Source organism: Mchenga conophoros, linkage group LG20 (assembly GCF_057382185.1).
Source record: "Mchenga conophoros isolate Kocher_MC1m ecotype Shallow Benthic linkage group LG20, M_conophoros_male_GT1.1, whole genome shotgun sequence".
Lineage (NCBI taxonomy): Eukaryota > Metazoa > Chordata > Actinopteri > Cichliformes > Cichlidae > Mchenga > Mchenga conophoros.
Genome location: NC_140545.1, coordinates 10344934 through 10363928, shown reverse-complemented (window position 1 = coordinate 10363928; position 18995 = coordinate 10344934). Strand labels below are relative to the sequence as shown.

Below are 18995 nucleotides of genomic sequence, written 5' to 3'. Positions count from 1 at the left end.
ACCGGCTGCACAGTATATTCTGTGTTCTTCTCACTCGGTTTTTTCTACGCTCTCCTCGTCTCTCACCGCTCCCTGCATCTGCTCTCAGCTCGCAGACAGGAAAGTGTGAATTATGGCTAATCACGGCTGAAACTCGGATAATTGGATGTGTGCTTACGTCACCTCTCTATTCACACGAGAAATCCTTAATTTATAAGCGAAACCTTTTCCTTCAGTTCACCTGTTAGAAGAAAAGAGACCACGACACAAACAAGACAGCCTTGTTCATCACATATATTAAAACATACTTTATAACAAGGTATTTACAGCATATTTCATTTGACTGTTCAGCTCTATATAACTACTTCATGTACATGGAATAAAAAATGTTTTTTTTAATGTCACAGTTGAACTATGTACATTCACAAAACTATATGCCTTAGCTCTCAAGAAAATACTATCCGGAGTCTTCTGAACCTTTTCAGAAAAGCCATTTACAGAGTCGCCTCTTAAATGTCTGCCTTTACTTCTCCTCTCGCTCGATGCTGGTGGTTGAGACTCCTTACACCGAGGCTCATTTTAGAGATTGCCATCAAGACTTCTTTTTTTACAGCCTAGTTGTAAAAAACATCGTCCTCGGATAAGGAGCTGCTGTCTACGTGGCGGACAGCGGCTTCTGCAATCACAGTGCTTCTGTCCTGAATAGGATGATCTCTGTCCTGGGCGTTGGACATCAGGGAAGCGGAGCTGATTGGTGGTGGTGGAGGGGGGATCAGGTTGACTGCAGTGTTGTTGCCATACACCTGGGTGTGAATGCTGTACAGATGCTGAGGGACGCCAACGCTTCCACCATCAAGCAGGAACTGAGACAGGTAGTGGCTCTGTGCTGCTGTGGAGGGGTATCAGTATCAGTCAGATGGTAGCTTTGTAAAAACAAAAGGAAAAAAAGTATCTGGATTTCACAAACAAGTGAGTCATCACAGGTTGCTGTGATTGTTTAAGAAGGTCTTTACATGGAATGTGGAAATTGAACTGGATTATAACAAAAGACATAACTTTTATTGAAGCTGAAAAACAGAACAGGAACCAGACATGAAAAACCAGATGAATGAGAAACTAATCACAAAATCCTAAAGTGGGAAAACCAAATACACGAAAACCAGGAACACCAGGAACACATGAATACCTGAGACATGAGGAACTTGGAACACGGGGAGATATGGGAAAGTTAACAGACAAACTGACGGGGAACAAAGCAGAAGACACACACTATATACACAAAGGGTAACCAGAGAATACACAACAGAAGGAAGACACAGCTGAACCTAATCAGACATGACGAGTCAGGGAGGAAGCAAAACAAAATACACTCACACAGAACTATCACCATAAAACAGGAAACCAGAGACTCACACTGAGACGCAGATTGACGGAACATAAGGAAGAGAGGGAGCAAAAGATGTGACCGGGAAACAGATGAATGAACATGAAGACAGAACCAAACCTACACTGAATCATTACACTCTAAACGTGGGAGGCACGGGAACAAACCTAAGGAAAGGCTGAGGAAATTTGAGATGTCGGCCAAGAACTGCAGAGAAGATCACCAGGACCCCGCTGCCCTCTCTGCAGAGCATCTACCATCACAGAGTCCAGAGGAGAGCTGCCTCCATCCTTAGAGACCCCACACACCCCTCAACACGGACTGTTCGCACGGACTGTTTAGAAGTGTGAAATCCAGAACACCTCGACTCAACAACTCCTTCTTCCCCACTGCTGTCAGACTCCTGAACAGCTAAACTACCTCAACCGCAATTTGCACATCAGAACAATTTGCACACTAAGTTCATCGTTCACATTAAGCTCCTTTGTACATCCTTTTACATTAACAACTCCATACCTCACTTGTCTTCAATTACTTATTTTGTACTGATTTATCTTTCACTATTTTTTTAACCTTATTTATCTTAATACCTTGTCTTATTCTTATCCTTATTTATCTCGTTCCTTCGACCCTACCTAATTTGGCATTTGTGTATGGACAGCAAAGGAAGAATTTCATTGCACAGAGAAATGCTCTTTCTTCTGTACACATGACAATAAACACTTTGAATCTTGAATCTTTGAAACCTAAGACCTAGAAATCACCAAAATGTAACCAGAAACTAACTGGAACAAAGCATGACTCCATACTGTGACAATTAGGAGACGTTTCAGTTGGTGAAGTTTCCTTTAAGTTGGAATTTTAGGCAGTAAGTTTTTTTTTTATTTCCTTACAAAACAGCTAACAGAAAAAAGACAAAGAGTCATGCTAAACAGAAAGCACGTCCTCTTTTTGTTCTAAGGTTTTATGTGTAAGAACATCACAAAAAATAATCCAAACTACATAAATACAACCTCGGCTGAACAACAACACGTGAGATATCAACAAAACCAATACCATGCATAAACAGTTCCTCTGAGATCTCTACCACTACTAGACAAAATAAATCCTGACACACTGATGACGTTTGATGTCAAGTAAAGTAACTGTCAGTCAGTTGGATTCTTTCATGGCTCTTATTTAATAGAGGACAGATTAATCTCCATGCCAAAGCAGCAGTAACAAAATAAAGAAGACAACAGAGCAGCTTACATCACTATGCAGCTATAAATCAGGTATGTTGTGAAAGACAAATTCATTCTTTTATCTTTTATGTCTGTCTGCAAATAAAATCCATTGTCTATATTAAAGCAACGACTTGAAGGTAAAATTATGACTTTGGGATAATAATTAATCAAACCCAGACGGAGACCGTTATAAAAGAAATGAATGCATTTGGTTCATTTGTATTCAGACACAATGGATCGGCCACGTTCGCAGCATGAAAAACAAAAATGAAATGCCGATAAAGGAGACACCAACCTTGTAAGCTGGTGGACGGCTGCTCTGTGTTGTCGCTCATGGACCACACGTTCATGGCTGCCTCAGCCAGGGCAAACTGCTCCGCAACACCTGCGAGACACAAGCCAAACAAACACATTTCGTGCTGCGCTTCTCAGAAGTCGATCAGTTGTTTTTCTTAAAGCACCACAAGACAAAAAAAAAGAAAAGAGGGAAATTCAATAAGTGCCCGAGGTTTGAGTCACCGTCATCAGACGTTCTAAAGGTTATTGATTTTTGTAGATGCTCCCTCGGCACAAACCAATCACACAAAAACAATGTTGGGAGGGATCACAGCATCGTTTTATCTCCACAGAAAACATCTTGTTTTTCCTCCTATGAAACTCATCCGTCTGCCTCACCTGCAGCGAAGCGAGCTTCTTTGAACTCGTCCGTCATTTGAGAATAAAGCTGTTCGTCTTCCTGCAGCTCGGCCTCCATGCCCCCCCAGGCGCCGCCTCCTCTACCCCAGGCCCCGCTCCATCCACCTCCGCCTCCCCTGGCTTCACCGCATCCACCCCAACCCTTCCATTCAATCAGGTGCGCAACTCGCCCCTGGGCCATTGCCGTCGGCTTGGTGATGTGTTCCTTTATTGTGGCCACCAGACCTAAATAATGGAAGGAGGACAAGAAGGGATGAAGCTCAAGATTAGATTTTGGTTGTCCGGGGTGAAAAGATGGAGCATGCAGTAAGTGTGGTAACAAAGGAATAAGAGAAAGTAATTGAGGGGAAGGCAATGTAAAGATGAAATAGCTCCATGAAAATGATGTAGAGTAGGAAAGAGATGAAAACAGCGAGAAACGAAGCATGTGAAATCTAATAGAGGGCAAGAGAAAGGTGAACTATAATGAGATGGTTGTTGTTTGACATGAAATTCTACAGCTTTGCATAATTCAGGCTTGAGGGTGAGCATTTATTCTTGATTTGCATAACATGAACCATGAAAAGAAGAACTTCTACTGCTGCCTTCTTATGTAGCGAGCCACTGAAACTGTTAGGATGCCTGGGTCGTTGACCCAGGGGTTTTGAGTTTATTATATTATTTATACTTTCTAGTCTTTGGTTTCTTTGAGTTCTGTCTTATAGTTTATGTCTCTGTCTTCTCTAGCTGCTCTGTCTCCCCTGTCAGCTGTATCCCCTTGTCTAGTTCGCGTCTCTGTGTGTCCTTAGTGGCTATATCCCCATGTCCAGTCAGTGTCTGTGTCTGCCCTGGTCCCATGTCTCTGTTCCCTCTGTTGCAGTGCGTGCGAGTCTGTGTCTTTGTTCAGTCTGTGTTATGTGTTTCCTGTTTTACTTTGAAAGTCCATGTCTGATGTTAATGTGTCTGGTTTTGCTTCCCCTTGTCTCGTTAGGCCTGATTTGCCCCAGCTGTGTTTCCCTCCTGTTACCCATTCCTTGATTGCTCCCTCTGTGTATTTAAGCCCAGTGTTTCTCTGTGTCCGTGTTGCGATCTACTGTTTTCCTAGCTGTGTGTTCTGTCATTCCTCCAGTTTAAGTTTGTTTTGAGGTTTTTTTTTAGTTATGTTATATTTTTGAGTACCTAATTAAAGCCTTTTTGAGTTCACGACTGTCTCCGGAGTCTGCACCTTGGGTCCTATTCCTGTCTGCACACAGCCTCACCTAACAGAAGATCGCGACCAGTACATGGACCCAGCAGCACTCGCCCCGTCTGAAGAGCTCAGGGAGGATATAATTTATTCAGTGGATAAATTATGTGACCTGTGGCTGAATCATTCTGGGGAGGAATTTCAGCGTGCTGTAGCGAACCGGCTACAGCGACTGGTTTCTGGTCTCCCCTGGCTTTTGGACTCACTTCACCCACTCATACAGGAGTTTTTCCTTAATGAGCTTGATCTGCATCCCCCTGTTGCTACCGCTCACCTACCCAACTCGGAGAAAGATGTGCTGCCCAGCCCGCCGGACTTGGAGTTGCCCGGCCCATTGGAGCCATCACCGAGGAGGAAGCGGCGGCCGCACCACCGGCGTGTCACCCCACAGCTTGACCCCGGGATGTCAAAACAACCGGCTGTGGTGAGCAAAAGGGACACTTTTTCTTTTTCTTCGGGCCATGGGACTATTTATTCTGGGGCTATATTTTTTGCATCAGCTGCTCAGCCACGGGGTCACTTAGCTGCTCAGCCGTCTGTCTCCGCTGGAGGGTCCGAGGGGCCCGTTCAGCCGTCTGTCTCCGCTGGAGGGTCCGAGGGGCCCGTTCAGCCGTCTCTTCCTGCTGGAGGGTCCGAGGGGCCCGTTCAGCCTCCTGTCTCCGCTGGAGGGTCCGAGGAACCGCTTCAGCCGTCTCTTCCTGCTGGAGGATCCGAGGGGGGGCCCGTTCAGCCACCCGTCCCCGCTGGAGGGTCCGAGGGGGGGCCCGTTCAGCCACCCGTCCCCGCTGGAGGGTCCGAGGGGGGGCCCGTTCAGCCGTCTGTCTCCGCTGGAGGGTCCGAGGAACCGCTTCAGCCATCTGTCCCCGCTGGAGGGTCCGAGGGGGGGCCCGTTCAGCCGTCTGTCTCCGCTGGAGGGTCCGAGGAACCGCTTCAGCCATCTGTCTCCGCTGGAGGGTCCGAGGGGCCCGTTCAGCCGTCTCTTCCTGCTGGAGGGTCCGAGGGGCCCGTTCAGCCGTCTGTCTCCGCTGGAGGGTCCGAGGGGCCCGTTCAGCCGTCTCTTCCTGCTGGAGGGTCCGAGGGGCCCGTTCAGCCTCCTGTCTCCGCTGGAGGGTCCGAGGGGCCCGTTCAGCCTCCTGTCTCCGCTGGAGGGTCCGAGGAACCGCTTCAGCCGTCTCTTCCTGCTGGAGGATCCGAGGGGGGGCCCGTTCAGCCACCCGTCCCCGCTGGAGGGTCCGAGGGGGGGCCCGTTCAGCCACCCGTCCCCGCTGGAGGGTCCGAGGGGGGGCCCGTTCAGCCACCTGTTTCCCCTGGAGGGTCCGAGGGGGGGCCCGTTCAGCCACCTGTTTCCCCTGGAGGGTCCGAGGGGGGGCCCGTTCAGCCTCTTGCCTTGTCAGCTGGGGGTCCGGGAGGACCCAGCCAGCACGTCCCAGTGTCTGCTGATGGTTCTGGCGAGGCCGTTCAGCCACCACCGGCTCCACCGCCTGGTCCGGCCTCCGAGTCTGCAGTTCGGTCTGGTCCTGCATCTGCAGCTCCGCCTGGTCCGGCCCCCGAGTCTGCAGCTCCGCCTGGTCCGGCCCCCGAGTCTGCAGCTCCGCCTGGTCCGGCCTCAGCCTCTGCAGCTCCGCCTGGTCCGGCCTCAGCCTCTGCAGCTCCGCCTGGTCCGGCCTCCGAGTGTTCAGCTTCGTCCGCTCCTGAGGTCTCCATGCTGTCTGTTCCTGCACATCTTGTCCGGCCTGCACGTCCTGCTCGTCCTGCTCGTCCTGTCCGGCCTGCTCGTCCTGCTCGTCCTGTCCGGCCGATGACTGAACGTCATTGCCGTCATGGACGGCCCCCTGAACTACGTCGCCGTCGGTGCCTCCCGCCCGGCCGGCCTCCTGATCTGCTCCGTCGCCACCGTTGCCTCCCGCCCGGCCGGCCTCCTGACCTGTTTTCTGGGCTCTTGGACCATCAGCCTCCGGTCCGCCCCCCTGACCTGCCCGGGTTTGGACTGTTGTGCCGTTAGCCTCCGGGCCGGCCCCCTGAACTTTTTTGAGACTATTGCCTGGGCCTCTGCGCCTTTCGTGAGCTCTTTTGTTTGTTTGCTTTTGGACTATGCCTGGGCCTTGGTGCTGTTGTTTTGGACTTTGTTCCTGTGTTTTGTTCTGTTGCTTTCCAGGCTCCGTTGTTTGTTGTGTTTTTTTTTTTTTTTTTTTTTTTTTTTTTTTTTGTTTCTGGCTCCTTGTTTGGTTTGTTTCGAGCCCTCCATCCTGTTTCCCCCGCCGCCCACCCTGGTTGGGTTGGGTTTTTTTTTTTTTTTTTTTTGGGTTTTTTTTGTTTTGATGCTTTGGTTTGGGCTGTCTGGAAGCCAGCCCTTAAGGGGGGGGGGGGGTACTGTTAGGATGCCTGGGTCGTTGACCCAGGGGTTTTGAGTTTATTATATTATTTATACTTTCTAGTCTTTGGTTTCTTTGAGTTCTGTCTTATAGTTTATGTCTCTGTCTTCTCTAGCTGCTCTGTCTCCCCTGTCAGCTGTATCCCCTTGTCTAGTTCGCGTCTCTGTGTGTCCTTAGTGGCTATATCCCCATGTCCAGTCAGTGTCTGTGTCTGCCCTGGTCCCACGTCTCTGTTCCCTCTGTTGCAGTGCGTGCGAGTCTGTGTCTTTGTTCAGTCTGTGTTATGTGTTTCCTGTTTTACTTTGAAAGTCCATGTCTGATGTTAATGTGTCTGGTTTTGCTTCCCCTTGTCTCGTTAGGCCTGATTTGCCCCAGCTGTGTTTCCCTCCTGTTACCCATTCCTTGATTGCTCCCTCTGTGTATTTAAGCCCAGTGTTTCTCTGTGTCTGTGTCGTGATCTACCGTTTTCCTAGCTGTGTGTTCTGTCATTCCTCCAGTTTAAGTTTGTTTTGAGGTTTTTTAGTTATGTTATATTTTTGAGTACCTAATTAAAGCCTTTTTGAGTTCACGACTGTCTCCGGAGTCTGCACCTTGGGTCCTATTCCTGTCTGCACACAGCCTCACCTAACAGAAACGAAACTGGACAGAACAGAAATGAGAGCATTGCACGCCTCAGGCAGTTCTTGTTTATAACTCTCAGCACTTTAACAATATTGTATGAGTCTCACTTAGATAGAAAACCACTGAAACACAAACTGTGTGACATTTATCATTTTATTAGATCATTTCAGTCTGTTTGGACTCCTTTGTAGTTAGATAGACATCATAATTGTTAGCTTAACCAGAAGGATCCCACAAATCAGGTGCATTTCCCTCGGGTCTTTGAATATTGCCCTGAATGGAGTCTTGTCAAGCAATATCAAGTCTCCGTGTTCCCGTATCTCTATGCTAATGTGTTATTCATAAACTGCGGAATCACCGGGCAAAACCTCAAAGGATCCATCGTTTAATTTAATCAAAGGAGACAAAAGTTGAAAGGTCTTCGGAAAGGACGAGTTAAAGTCAAATTGACAAAGGACAAACAAAGGAAAGGTTGAAAAGGTAAAGGTCAAAAAAAGAGATGAATTTATGGAAAAAGCAGAAATAAAATGTTAAGACTACAGAAGCTTAGAGGAAAACCAAGGATTAGAAATCAAAAGGTGACTTTGAGGATTGAGAAATGGTGTAAATAAGATAAGGGATCCGAATGTGCTGGACATCTGGGTTCAAGCTGAGAAAAAAAAAACATTATCACTTTTTCTTCTTTCCCTTCTGAGCTCAACACCTACTTCTCAGCGTTTTGTTGTACACTGTGACACCCACTTCCGTCTCATGCTGCGTTCACACAGTGACGACTCTTTTTTGCGGCTCTTTTCTGGCTGACTGTTGATGTGGGAAAAGCTATATTTGCATCCATTTATGTTATGTGCACACAGCAATAAAATCCCATCTGTTTTCCAAACGGGGTATTTTGCACTAACTGTCAACACTGCGTTATGAAACGGACTAAATCATAATAGGCTGACATAGCTCAGCCTATTTGTTCCCAGAACGCAGTGGGCAGAAGTAAGCCAGGCATGATTTTCGCTGTTAATCTGTAGGTACAGTGCAGACAAACAGTGTTTAAGGGACCGCCAGGTCCATGGGAGGCTGATGCACAGTGTGCTGTTTGGAGCTACTGACTGTGCTGCTGCATGCCTCTATAGAGGCCTGTTATTATGTTTCTGAAAAAAAAAAAGACAAAAAAAAACTACGAAATGTCACATTTGCATTGTCTCTGTGTGAAGAGAAGTAAAACATTTTCATGAGTTTGCACAGTTAACTGAAAGGGCTTTTTCAAGATGTTATTTTTGTCATCCTCGCTTTTATTGTTTCAGATAATTCTCCTTATCACAGAAGTCTTTTTGAAAACTTCTGAAACATATGCTTGTCTGAGTCAGCCTCAATTATTGCTGGGCGTTGAAAGCAATGAGCCTATTAAGCAGTTGTGAGTGGAGCACAAAAGACAGTGATATTGTCCTTCTTTGCCTTTAGTTTAGCATCTCACCCTATACCCAGCTTGCCTGTTAGGATTACTGGAGCCATATGGATCCTGACAATAACAGCAGACACAAAAAATTCATTTATATTTCTTTAAACAGGAAATGATTTTTTCTCATTATTTTATGCCATTCTGTAAAGCTGTAAGAACAATAAGGTTATACTGTATGATTGACATTTATGCTAACGGAGTGAACTGGGATATATAAGAACTGAATCAGTTGATTTATAGTTTTTAAATGCAGACAGAGACCAGTCGTGGATGTACTGATGTACTGAAGGAGGGCATGCAGAGGCTTGGTTAAATGGTGATTAGCCTTTAGCTAGGCAGTCGGCAATTAAAGAGAAAAAAAATTCCCTCAAGACCTGGTAGAGACCAAAAACGTAGCTGAGGTGAAGGGCTAGCAGGCTCAGAGGTACAGAGGATGGATGGTGGATATGCTGGACAGAGGATATTGGATATGGAGCTTCCAGACAGGAGGAAAAGAGGAATACCACAGAGAAGATTCATGGATGTAGAGAAGGAGGATATTAATGTGAGAGAGGTGGATCCCAGGGATAGGCTGAGATGAACTGCTGTAGAAAGAAGGGAACAGCTAAAAGGAGAAGCTCATCGTAAATGAAACAAACAAACAAGCTGATATATGAGCTGGGTAGTTGAAACAGTTTGATAGCTAAGCACATAGCTAAGAGAGGATTAGCATGTCAAGTTTTACATTTGCTTGGTTGCTTCTACGTAAGATCAGCCAATCAGATCAATCAAATAAGAGTTCAAGGACTGAATTCAAAGGAGACCCTTAGAGACACATTTGATGTATTAGATTTATCTTCACAACTTCAGAGGAATTATGCCATTACTGGGTTTGAATATAGTGACTGTGTGAGCTATTTCAAAGTCAAAACAAACCCAGATTGTTAAGAGGTCTGTGGTACACGAACTAAAGGCTACGGTCCAGTGGCTCCATGTTGCAGTAGTTAACACATAGGTCTAATATGCAAAACATCCCTTGTTTGAGAACCCGCATGTCGACCCTTAGGGGGTCACAAGTTAATGTGTTCCTAGTGTCCTAAGTTCCAAGTCTGGATAAATGGCAGGGTTGTGTGAGGAAGGGCATCTGGTGTAATATGTGTCAAATCAAATATACCAATCCATCTGCTGTGGTGACCTCATGGGAAATAAGGGGGCAGCTGAAAGTACCTACCTAACAAAGGATAGGACCGGGATGCTTTTATGATTTAAAAAACCCCACATAGCTTTTAAGAGTCTGCTTTCAGCCATTTCCACGACTGGTTTGCTTGTCGCCAGCTATTTTCTCCACTAATGTCTCCCCTTTATCATTTACCGTAGCCGAATGGCTGCTCAAATCCGTTTGCTAACTATGCTTTTTGCTCTGTTTTTGATCCCACATTCAAAGTCATTTGATACACACATACACAAGCTTTAAATTGGTGTAGAGCTGGCATTCCTTTTAAAATATTGAATGGTTCATGCAAACCAACATTTTCAACCAATGCTTTTTTGCTTGAGTTTTTTTTTTTAACTCTATAAATTGTCCTTAAACACATATATTATTGCACAACAAGGGCAGCTTCAGTAGAGGTGATTGTGGAAACAAAGCAAGCAGTCATAAAAATGAAACTGACAGAAAATATGTAAGAGTCACTTTGCTGTTAAAAATGAGTCACTGCTAAAATAAGACAGGAAATGAGATGATAAATGAAACATTTAGCCATGTTCAGCATGTCAGAGGCAACAAGCATATCAATAATAATCTGAAATTCCTTGGGGACTGTAATAAATAATTCAATGTCTCATTTATTGCAATCAAGATAGTGGTACTACTTAAACAACCAATAAGTCTGGAGTAAGTGATTTTATCAAATAAAAACAAAAAACATATACTGCGTTGTGTGAAGCACGACTTCCTGGTGTGCTTTGTTTATGAGCAAACACAGACAGATGAATAAACTGTGGTTTTAAAATCTGGAGCTGTAGTGTGGGTTTTGCATTGTATTTAAGTATTCATTGTTACCATTAAATGAACCTGCTAACAGCTCTGTAAGGCTCTAAATACAGGCAAAGGGGTGCTCTGTGTATTTACCATGGTTATAGTCTTAAGGGATGTAAATTTGGCCACTGTGAATGGACAGACGTCCATGTTCACACTTATCTATCCTGACAAGCAGGGGCGCCTCCAGACTTTTTTCATACCATGGCCATATGGGGGCCACTAAAAATATTGGGGTGGCACACCAACAACAGAACTTCCAGTTTTATTTCATGTAGGAGTGTGACCTGTTGCCTGTCTCTATGTTGTCTCCATGTCTCTATGCACTGTTCATGGGTTAGCATTACCTTTTCTGCAGCCTTACTACATTATTACCAATATAGCACAGTCTTGCCAGGGTGGGCCACTGAGGAAGGAGCAGCAAATTAAGTGCAATATTTAGGGGAGCTCCTGAATGTTCCTTCAAAGCCACCATCAATTCTGTATATTAAGCTGTAACTTTGTATTAAATAAACTGCCGGGAACATTCAGCTCGCTTCAAGATGAACAATTACATTTTATGTAGCCACTGTAATAGAGATTTTAAAACACGAAGTTGAAGTGCTGTGTTAAAAATCTGCATTAACTGAACTTAAACTAGAGTCTTCATAAGTTTTTAATTTGTTAAACTTGTTAACTGAAATCAAGAAAACCTAGGGCATTAATTTTGATCTATAACTGTAGGCAAATGTGCTCTTTTTTTACTTTTTCTCATTTAGAAGAGTTGGTTTGATGGCATGCAAATTTGTCCCATTTATTTTCACTTGCACTGATCTGGTCTAAAATAGCCTTCAGAGCAGTTTGCCTTGTTTTCATTGCTGTAAGTAGAGACAGCATTACTAAATTTAATATTTATTAAAAAGAAATGGCATGTTCAAAATTTTTGTATGTTCTTCAAATTGCACACAGAAAGACTAAAATGTCTGCTAATGGGCTGCTTCTTTTGAGATGTGATTTAATGAGTTCACTTTGACTAAAGTGCTGGAGAAAGCTGTTATCAGCTTCAGACCGAAAAGCTAAAAGCTTCCTATTAGATTGAAGCTGAGTTACAGAAGTATTTTAGTCTGTGCATTTTTTAAAATTTTAAATGACCTTTTAGAGATTAGTACCCTTATCTACAATATGCATGATATTCTAACTGCTCAGTTTGAGCACTGTCAGAAATAAAAGTATTGCTCTGTAATTATTAAAAATCTTATTCAGCTGACAGAATTGTTCTAGTTAGGGTGGGGGATGCGCCATCCTCACCAGCTTCACTTTTAAGGTGGGGTCCCTCAGGGATCCATTTTTGGTCCACTTTCTGTTTTCATTGTTTATGCTCTGCTTGAGTTTAATCCAAAAACAAACAAACATGATATTTCATTTTACTCTTATGCAGATAATTCACAGAATTATCTGCTTAAAATGCAAAACCGTGGCTCTTCTGAAGACCCTACTAGACTGTCTGGTCTGTGTCAAAACATGGATTGCATTAACTTTTCTTACTTTAAATGAACAGAAGTGATTTTTTGGAGCACCTGACACCCACTGGACTCAGACCTTTAAAAATCTATTTAAAAAACAAACAAACAAAACCTCTGTGAAGAACCTGAGAATGACCGGCGGCAGCTCTTTTCCTTTTGATAAATAGATAAATGCTGTTGTTAAAGCTAGGCTCTTTTAGCTTCTGGGTACTTAAAAGGTGAGGCTATTTCTCTGCTCGACAGACTTTGAAAAAGGCTATTCATGCCTTCATTTCGTGACTTGACTGTTGTAACAGTCTTTATTCACCTGTCAGTGAGTTGTTGCTCAGTCTGCAGCTGGGCTAAAATGTTTGGGTCTTAACAGATCAACCATATTGATTTCCTTTTATCGGCCCCATTTTTCCCGCTGATTTTAAGTCATTGTCATGGATTGTGCCTCCTTACTTCTCTGATCTTTTTTTATTTTAACTTTGCACACTCCCACTAGATCTGCTGAGCAGATCCTTTTAGCTGTACAGACGTCCAGATAAAGGAGATCGGGCCTTTACAGTATCATTAATGAACTGTGACTGCACAAAGCTAGCAAGAATATGCTTCTAGTTTTATGGTTTTAATTAAATCTAAAGTAATGACAGGACAAGCAGATTGGTGTTTACAATTGACTTTACCCAGCCACAGCAGTCAAGCAAGAGCTTCTGCTAGGAGGTGGCAGCAGCATTTACTGTTATAGCCTGCAGAACTGCTGTATACCACGATGAAAGAATCAGCAGCATTATATAAACTGAAGTTTAGTTGTGATTATGACTACCTTTCAAATGACACTAAATTCACTGAGCACCTTCATACTCTGATAGTGCGAAGCCTATTTCATTTTAAAGACCAGCGTAAACATACGTGTAGAAAAACACTGCATGTTTAGTAACACGGGGTTTCTAAGAATAACAAAACATCATTTCCTTTTCAGTCCAATATTATTGCAGCTTTGCAATCTGATGAAGACTTTAGCTTCCCAGAGTTACTAACAGCGCTTTAGCACCATTGGCTCTTAATACAATCACGTCAGCCTGACGCATTCATCAAACAGCATCATACAAGGAGAATAAAAGCAGCAACGGCTGCTCAATATTATTCAAAATGCAATTACAGTGTTACAATAATATTTGCGTTAGCACAGTGTGATCTCATTTAAGCAGTTAGGATGTCAGCTCCACGTCCACAGAACTTACAGTGCCAATTTAAGTGATGACTGAAGACTGATTAAGATTGAGTAAATGTTAAAAAGCCTTTTGATTCTTTTTTTTTTATATCACGGAGCCTCTCAAAGCAGGTGCCAGCATCTCAGCCGTCTTCCTGAATGTCTGTATTTGTCTATTGCATTCATGAGGTTTTTCATGGCCTCCGTAATTATTCTGTCACTGTAAAAAAGAAGCGTTCACTCGGAAAAGTTCAGCAAGGCATAACACATTAACCGAGATAATGAACCCCCCACTGAGCGGGGGAAGCAGTCAAGATGAGGCAGACAGACACAGGATGGGGAAAGGAGGAAGAAGACGAGGAGCAGGAAGCCAGAGTTAAAGGTGGAGAAGGAAAAAATACACATGGATGAAGGAAATATGTGTGCTGCTTGGCATTACTGTGTGTGAGGGAGTAAGGAAAGACGGAAATGACATTTTAATCTCCCGTAGTTACAAGCACAGTGACTCGTGATGAAGCACGCAGGAATTAAACACAGCATGAACTAAACACGTGTGTGTGTGTGTGTGTGTGTGTGTGTGTGTGTGTGTGTGTGTGTGTGTGTGTGTGTGTCTCACCCAGTAAAGAGGATGTGGCCAGCTCTGCAATGTCATAGCGACTGGTTTTATCTGATACGCTGCCATTGGAGGGATTCTGGTCATCCTGCACAGTATAATAGCATAAAAAAAGGGATTTATATTCATTACTTCTCAGGACTGAGCTTCCTTTTAGGTTGCCATCAATACATTTATGACATCTGACCTAATTCAGGGGCAGGGAACTGCAAAAAAACAGTAGATGCAAACATATGCATGCAACAGAACATTTGCATACACCCTCTTCTAGCAACCGCATCCAGTCACGTTGAGCCTCAACCCACACTATTCCCACTTTTTTTCTTCCTGGCAAAATGGTGATAATGACAATAACAGTCCCTCAGTAATCACACTCAGCCTGAATAAGTTGCAGACAAAAGGTATTATAAGCGTGTCTGCTGTTTACACCCAAGAAGCTGCAATCAATACAGACTTGGGAGGTACTTTTCAAACAGTGTTCTCTCGGTTTTAGTATTTTTGAACTGAGAGTAAGCTGATGGTGTAAACTGTTCACATTAGAGCATAGATAAAGGTTCCACTCCAGACTGCTGGAAACCAGTTCAAATCCACTTGTACAGATATTACGGTTTTTCATGTATAACAATAAATGGCATTCACATTTTGTGCATCACAGAAAGGCGATTTACTGATTTCCTATCGTTTGTCAGCATTCGAAAAAAATATTTCAGTTTTCTACAATATGATTTTTTTTCCTTTGGTACAGACAGGCTGCATGTTTTTGGGATGTGTTCAATTTCAGTTTTGTACAATCTACGCGAGTTGATAGCTTAATGTTACTGCTGGAGGTCCAATCTATTTTTCCCCATTACATCCAAATGTAGATGCTCTTTTGTTTTACAAAAGCAAGTGAAATCTTCGTCTCTTCAAATCAGGGTCCCCAGTTTTCACCTTGATAGACAATAGCAGTCATTTATCCTCAGAAAATAACCTGCCTGGAGCAGCACGCATTTTGTTTTACCATTGTAGAAGAAATTAGAAATCGAGGAATTACCATGACTGAATATTTGACCAGTTTGACTGGGTAGGCTTTCAACAACACTTTTAACACGTGAAATAAAGGTTTAGGGTAAGTTACTGTAGTTGCAGTGTTTAGTGTATGAGCTGTAACTCGTGGTTTTTGAGAAATACACCACTGTTGTTCCCTTTGTAGAGGCAAATCAAAACCTCACAAAACCAACATGTTTGCTTGTAAATTGATTTATTTCAGATTTCCATAACAGTAATTAAAAAGTTAATATAGATTCCTTTAAACTCAATTTCACTTGAAGGTTTTAATACATGTGTTGTTTTATACATTTTTTACAAAATGCTAACTGTGACATCGCTAACGCGAAGATTATTCCTTAAAACATACATAAAAATATTAAAGGGTTACAAAAATGGAGAGACAGCAGGACAAAAATGTTTTATAATAATTGAGAATTTGTGAATGTTGTAACATTTGTGTTACGGGTATAGAAAGAGCTGCCAGCATATTAGATGTCATCATAAATTGAGCTGGTCCAGCTAATGATGATATCATAGGGACATAATTAGTTAAACTATGATCTGTGTTGTTGGTTTTAAAAAGGTTTTAGCTAGTAATGACAGCCATTAAAGCTACCATTAAAAATCTAAAAGGGCGTATTGACAAGTTGATGGTGGGGTGGGGGGCTTCCACTTACCTTGGCAGGGGATGACTGACCCTCCTCGGGGTGGTGCAGTGTTGATACAGGAATGCTGATCTCTGTAGGGAGTGACAGACAAACCCTGGTGTTACACTTGGAGCGTACATGTCTAAGCTTCCTTTGTGTGTGTCGATGTGCTTCCAGGGGTCAAGTGAGCCTCATATATAAATGATGAGATGGAGACGACTGAATCCTGTTAGAGTCATTTAACCAAAGCCTCTCTGCATATTTAGCTCGGCCCCAGCTCACACTGTTTGCTTTCTAATTGATGGTGATGAGGTTCGTATGAATGACAGGAGGAAATGAAGTGCAGGCCCGTGCGATGGCGAATTAACATTATTAGAAATGTCAGACGCACACACACGCTCACACATTAGGGGTTTTCCCACGGGAGGTGCCTTCAATACAATTGGGTATTGCTATGGAAACGCTACAGCAAGAGGTGACTAGTGATGCCCTTCCATTTACTTGCCAGCACACTTTTACACATGCACACACACACTGGTGCACAGGGCTGTATCTGCTCTCTGGCCTCATCGGATCCTATCAGCAGGTCAAGAAACCCCATTGCGATTCCTGATCCAATACACTGTCCTTGTGGGGTTAAATCCCACACTGATTCACTCCCATACACACATACCTGTGCACGTACACACAACACACACCTCCACTGCTCTCTTATCTGTTTGTCTGGATCCTCACAGCTGCCTTCTCTCTTTCCTCCCAGCTTGAAAGCGCTGCTCACTCTGTCACCTTTGTCTCACAAAATATTTTCAAACAGCACTCGGCGCTCCAGCTGAAAATAATATATAAGACTGCAGTATGATGTTAATATTTTGTCATGTAAAATATAAAGGGAAAATATTAAGTAGACTGCTGTTCTGAGGTATCACAGACACCTCACATCTGTCTTCGATGCTAGTGAACCTTTATTTTTGACAGCATAAATTACTACCTATGTTCTCCCTGGAAGAGGCCCTGCATTCAGCTGAGGTATTGTTATTTCATCTAGGCAGCGTTGGAACACTAACTTATTTCCCCCAGAAGCAGAGACAGTGAGCAAACACAGTAGGAGAGAAAATAAATTGCAACCCAAGTCACATCTTCAAGTCACGACAACTTGGAATCGGCTTCTGACGAAGCTCTGACATCCTACAGCTACAATTGTCCTTCACTGATCCACACAAGCCTCGTCATCAGCCTCTTCTCCCAGAGTCTTTATTCTAAAGCAGCCTCAACAGATTCGCTCGAGGATAGATAAGACATCAGCTTAAAATAAGTTTCTGGATTCGTATGATGGAGTGCATTGTAAACATGCCTCAAAATGTGATTCAGGTGGTCTTTCTGCTGTTAGAACTTCAGGAATATCTGCCAAAATCAGAAATCAAACATTTTCCATGATTTTCCATGTCCTCACGTGCATAGTTATTCCTGAAAGGCATAATGCAACTTTCTGAAACAGCCTGTGAATGCTGTCACATTATCTTCAAGGCTGATTAAACCCTCAGACATACACACAGATGAGGAAGAGCAAGCAGGTGGAGTCGGGCACTGACCTTTGTGACCTTTGCAGAGGCAGGCACCCATGGTCTCGGGACGGCAGGGGCGGTTATCTGTTCACCATGGTGGATTGAGGATGAGGAGCGAGCTACAGAGAAGAGGGAAGGGAGCGAGGAAGGCAGCAGTGGAAGCAGAAGTATCAGTAAGCAGAGGAGCAGAGGGAAGTGAGAAACTGTGGTGGTGGTGTGTGTGTGTGAGTTGGGGGGTAAGTAAGAGTGAATGCCTGGTGAGCTGTAGGCTGAGGCACTGCTCCATACAGGAGAAGGGAGGTGAGAGAGAGAGAGAGAGAGAGCAACAGACACGAAGTGTGGGGAGGGGGGACACAAAGAAAAAGAGACAGAGAGAGAGGAAAAGGGGGGAGAAAGCATGAATGTCTGTTTGGTGACGATTTGAATCCCCTCCCCACTCTTTCTTCTATTCCCCTCCCAGTCTTCATGCTACTGTATATATTTGACTTCACACTGTGACAAGAGGGCTTATTGATGGAGGTATGTAAGTATGTTGTGGGACAAATAATAGATAGATAGATAGATAGATAGATAGATAGATAGATAGATAGATAGATAGATAGATAGATAGATAGATAGATAGATAGATAGATAGATAGATAGATACTATGTTTCATGCAGAAAGTGCAAAATGTTTAAGTGCAGATTCTGGTGGATCTCACTCATTTTTACGCAGTCATTTCCATTTCTATCTTTTGACCACGAAGGGCAGACAATCTCTTATTACATTATGTGCATATGACATCGTATTTAAGACAACAGCACTAAAGAAGCAACCAGCCCGACTTTTCCGAATGCAAAACGGGGAGGAAAACACGTACAGGGTGGTCTTAAAAACGAAAAGAAGGAAAACGACTGAAGAAAAACAAACAAAGCAACACAAAAACAAGAAGACACCAAACACACATCAGAAGCACTCACACAAGTTCAGAGGAGAGAACCCTGACAGATGACAAAGAAATAGTTGGACCTTATACGAGGGACGAGGGGGAAAGCGCATCAGTTCACAGAAGGACAGCAGACCAACAGCGCACACTGCACATAAATTATATATCTATATATATCTTTATATATAGATATATAATTTATATGTTTTCCTTTGCAAATTCTGTCTCACCTGATTAATTTCTCCGGGGATATGAAACTTTTATGGATGATATTGAAGCCAAATCTTCCTTTAAACGCATTTTTGTGGCGTTATTGAGATGCCTTTGAGACGATCTTCTCTCTGAACTTGCCAGCCTGAGCTGAATGTTCAGATTTTCTTGCCCTTGCTTAAACACAGCATTTAAACACAGTGGCTCATTTCACCTGGAACAATTTTTTTTCTTTCTTTCTCGACTCTTCTTGTCCTTGTGTGTTTCGCAAGTTGGTCTCAGAGCCCGGTGCCTGCTGGCACAGTAGTAACCGGGGCTTTGCTGACATCACCCGCGGCAAC

The 18995-nt window shown here is 43.6% G+C and overlaps 1 protein-coding gene across 5 annotated transcripts; it reads right to left on the bottom strand.

Annotated features, from left to right (window-relative positions):
• Nucleotides 1-275: 275 nt before the first annotated feature.
• fam131c (family with sequence similarity 131 member C) lies at nucleotides 276-18995 on the bottom strand. Of its 5 annotated transcripts, none has more exons than XM_085260689.1 (7): nucleotides 18675-18995; nucleotides 17546-17795; nucleotides 15987-16048; nucleotides 14284-14368; nucleotides 3265-3510; nucleotides 2885-2974; nucleotides 276-868 (listed from the first exon to the last, which is right to left on the bottom strand). In XM_085260689.1, exons 2-7 carry the CDS (start codon nucleotides 17574-17576, stop codon nucleotides 594-596), a joined length of 789 nt encoding a protein of 262 aa, XP_085116815.1. In that variant the 5' UTR covers nucleotides 17577-17795; nucleotides 18675-18995; the 3' UTR covers nucleotides 276-593. The 5 variants fall into 5 exon arrangements, with proteins under 5 accessions (XP_085116815.1, XP_085116819.1, XP_085116816.1 ...); XM_085260693.1 differs by having other exon boundaries at nucleotides 276-865; XM_085260690.1 differs by having other exon boundaries at nucleotides 17546-17787.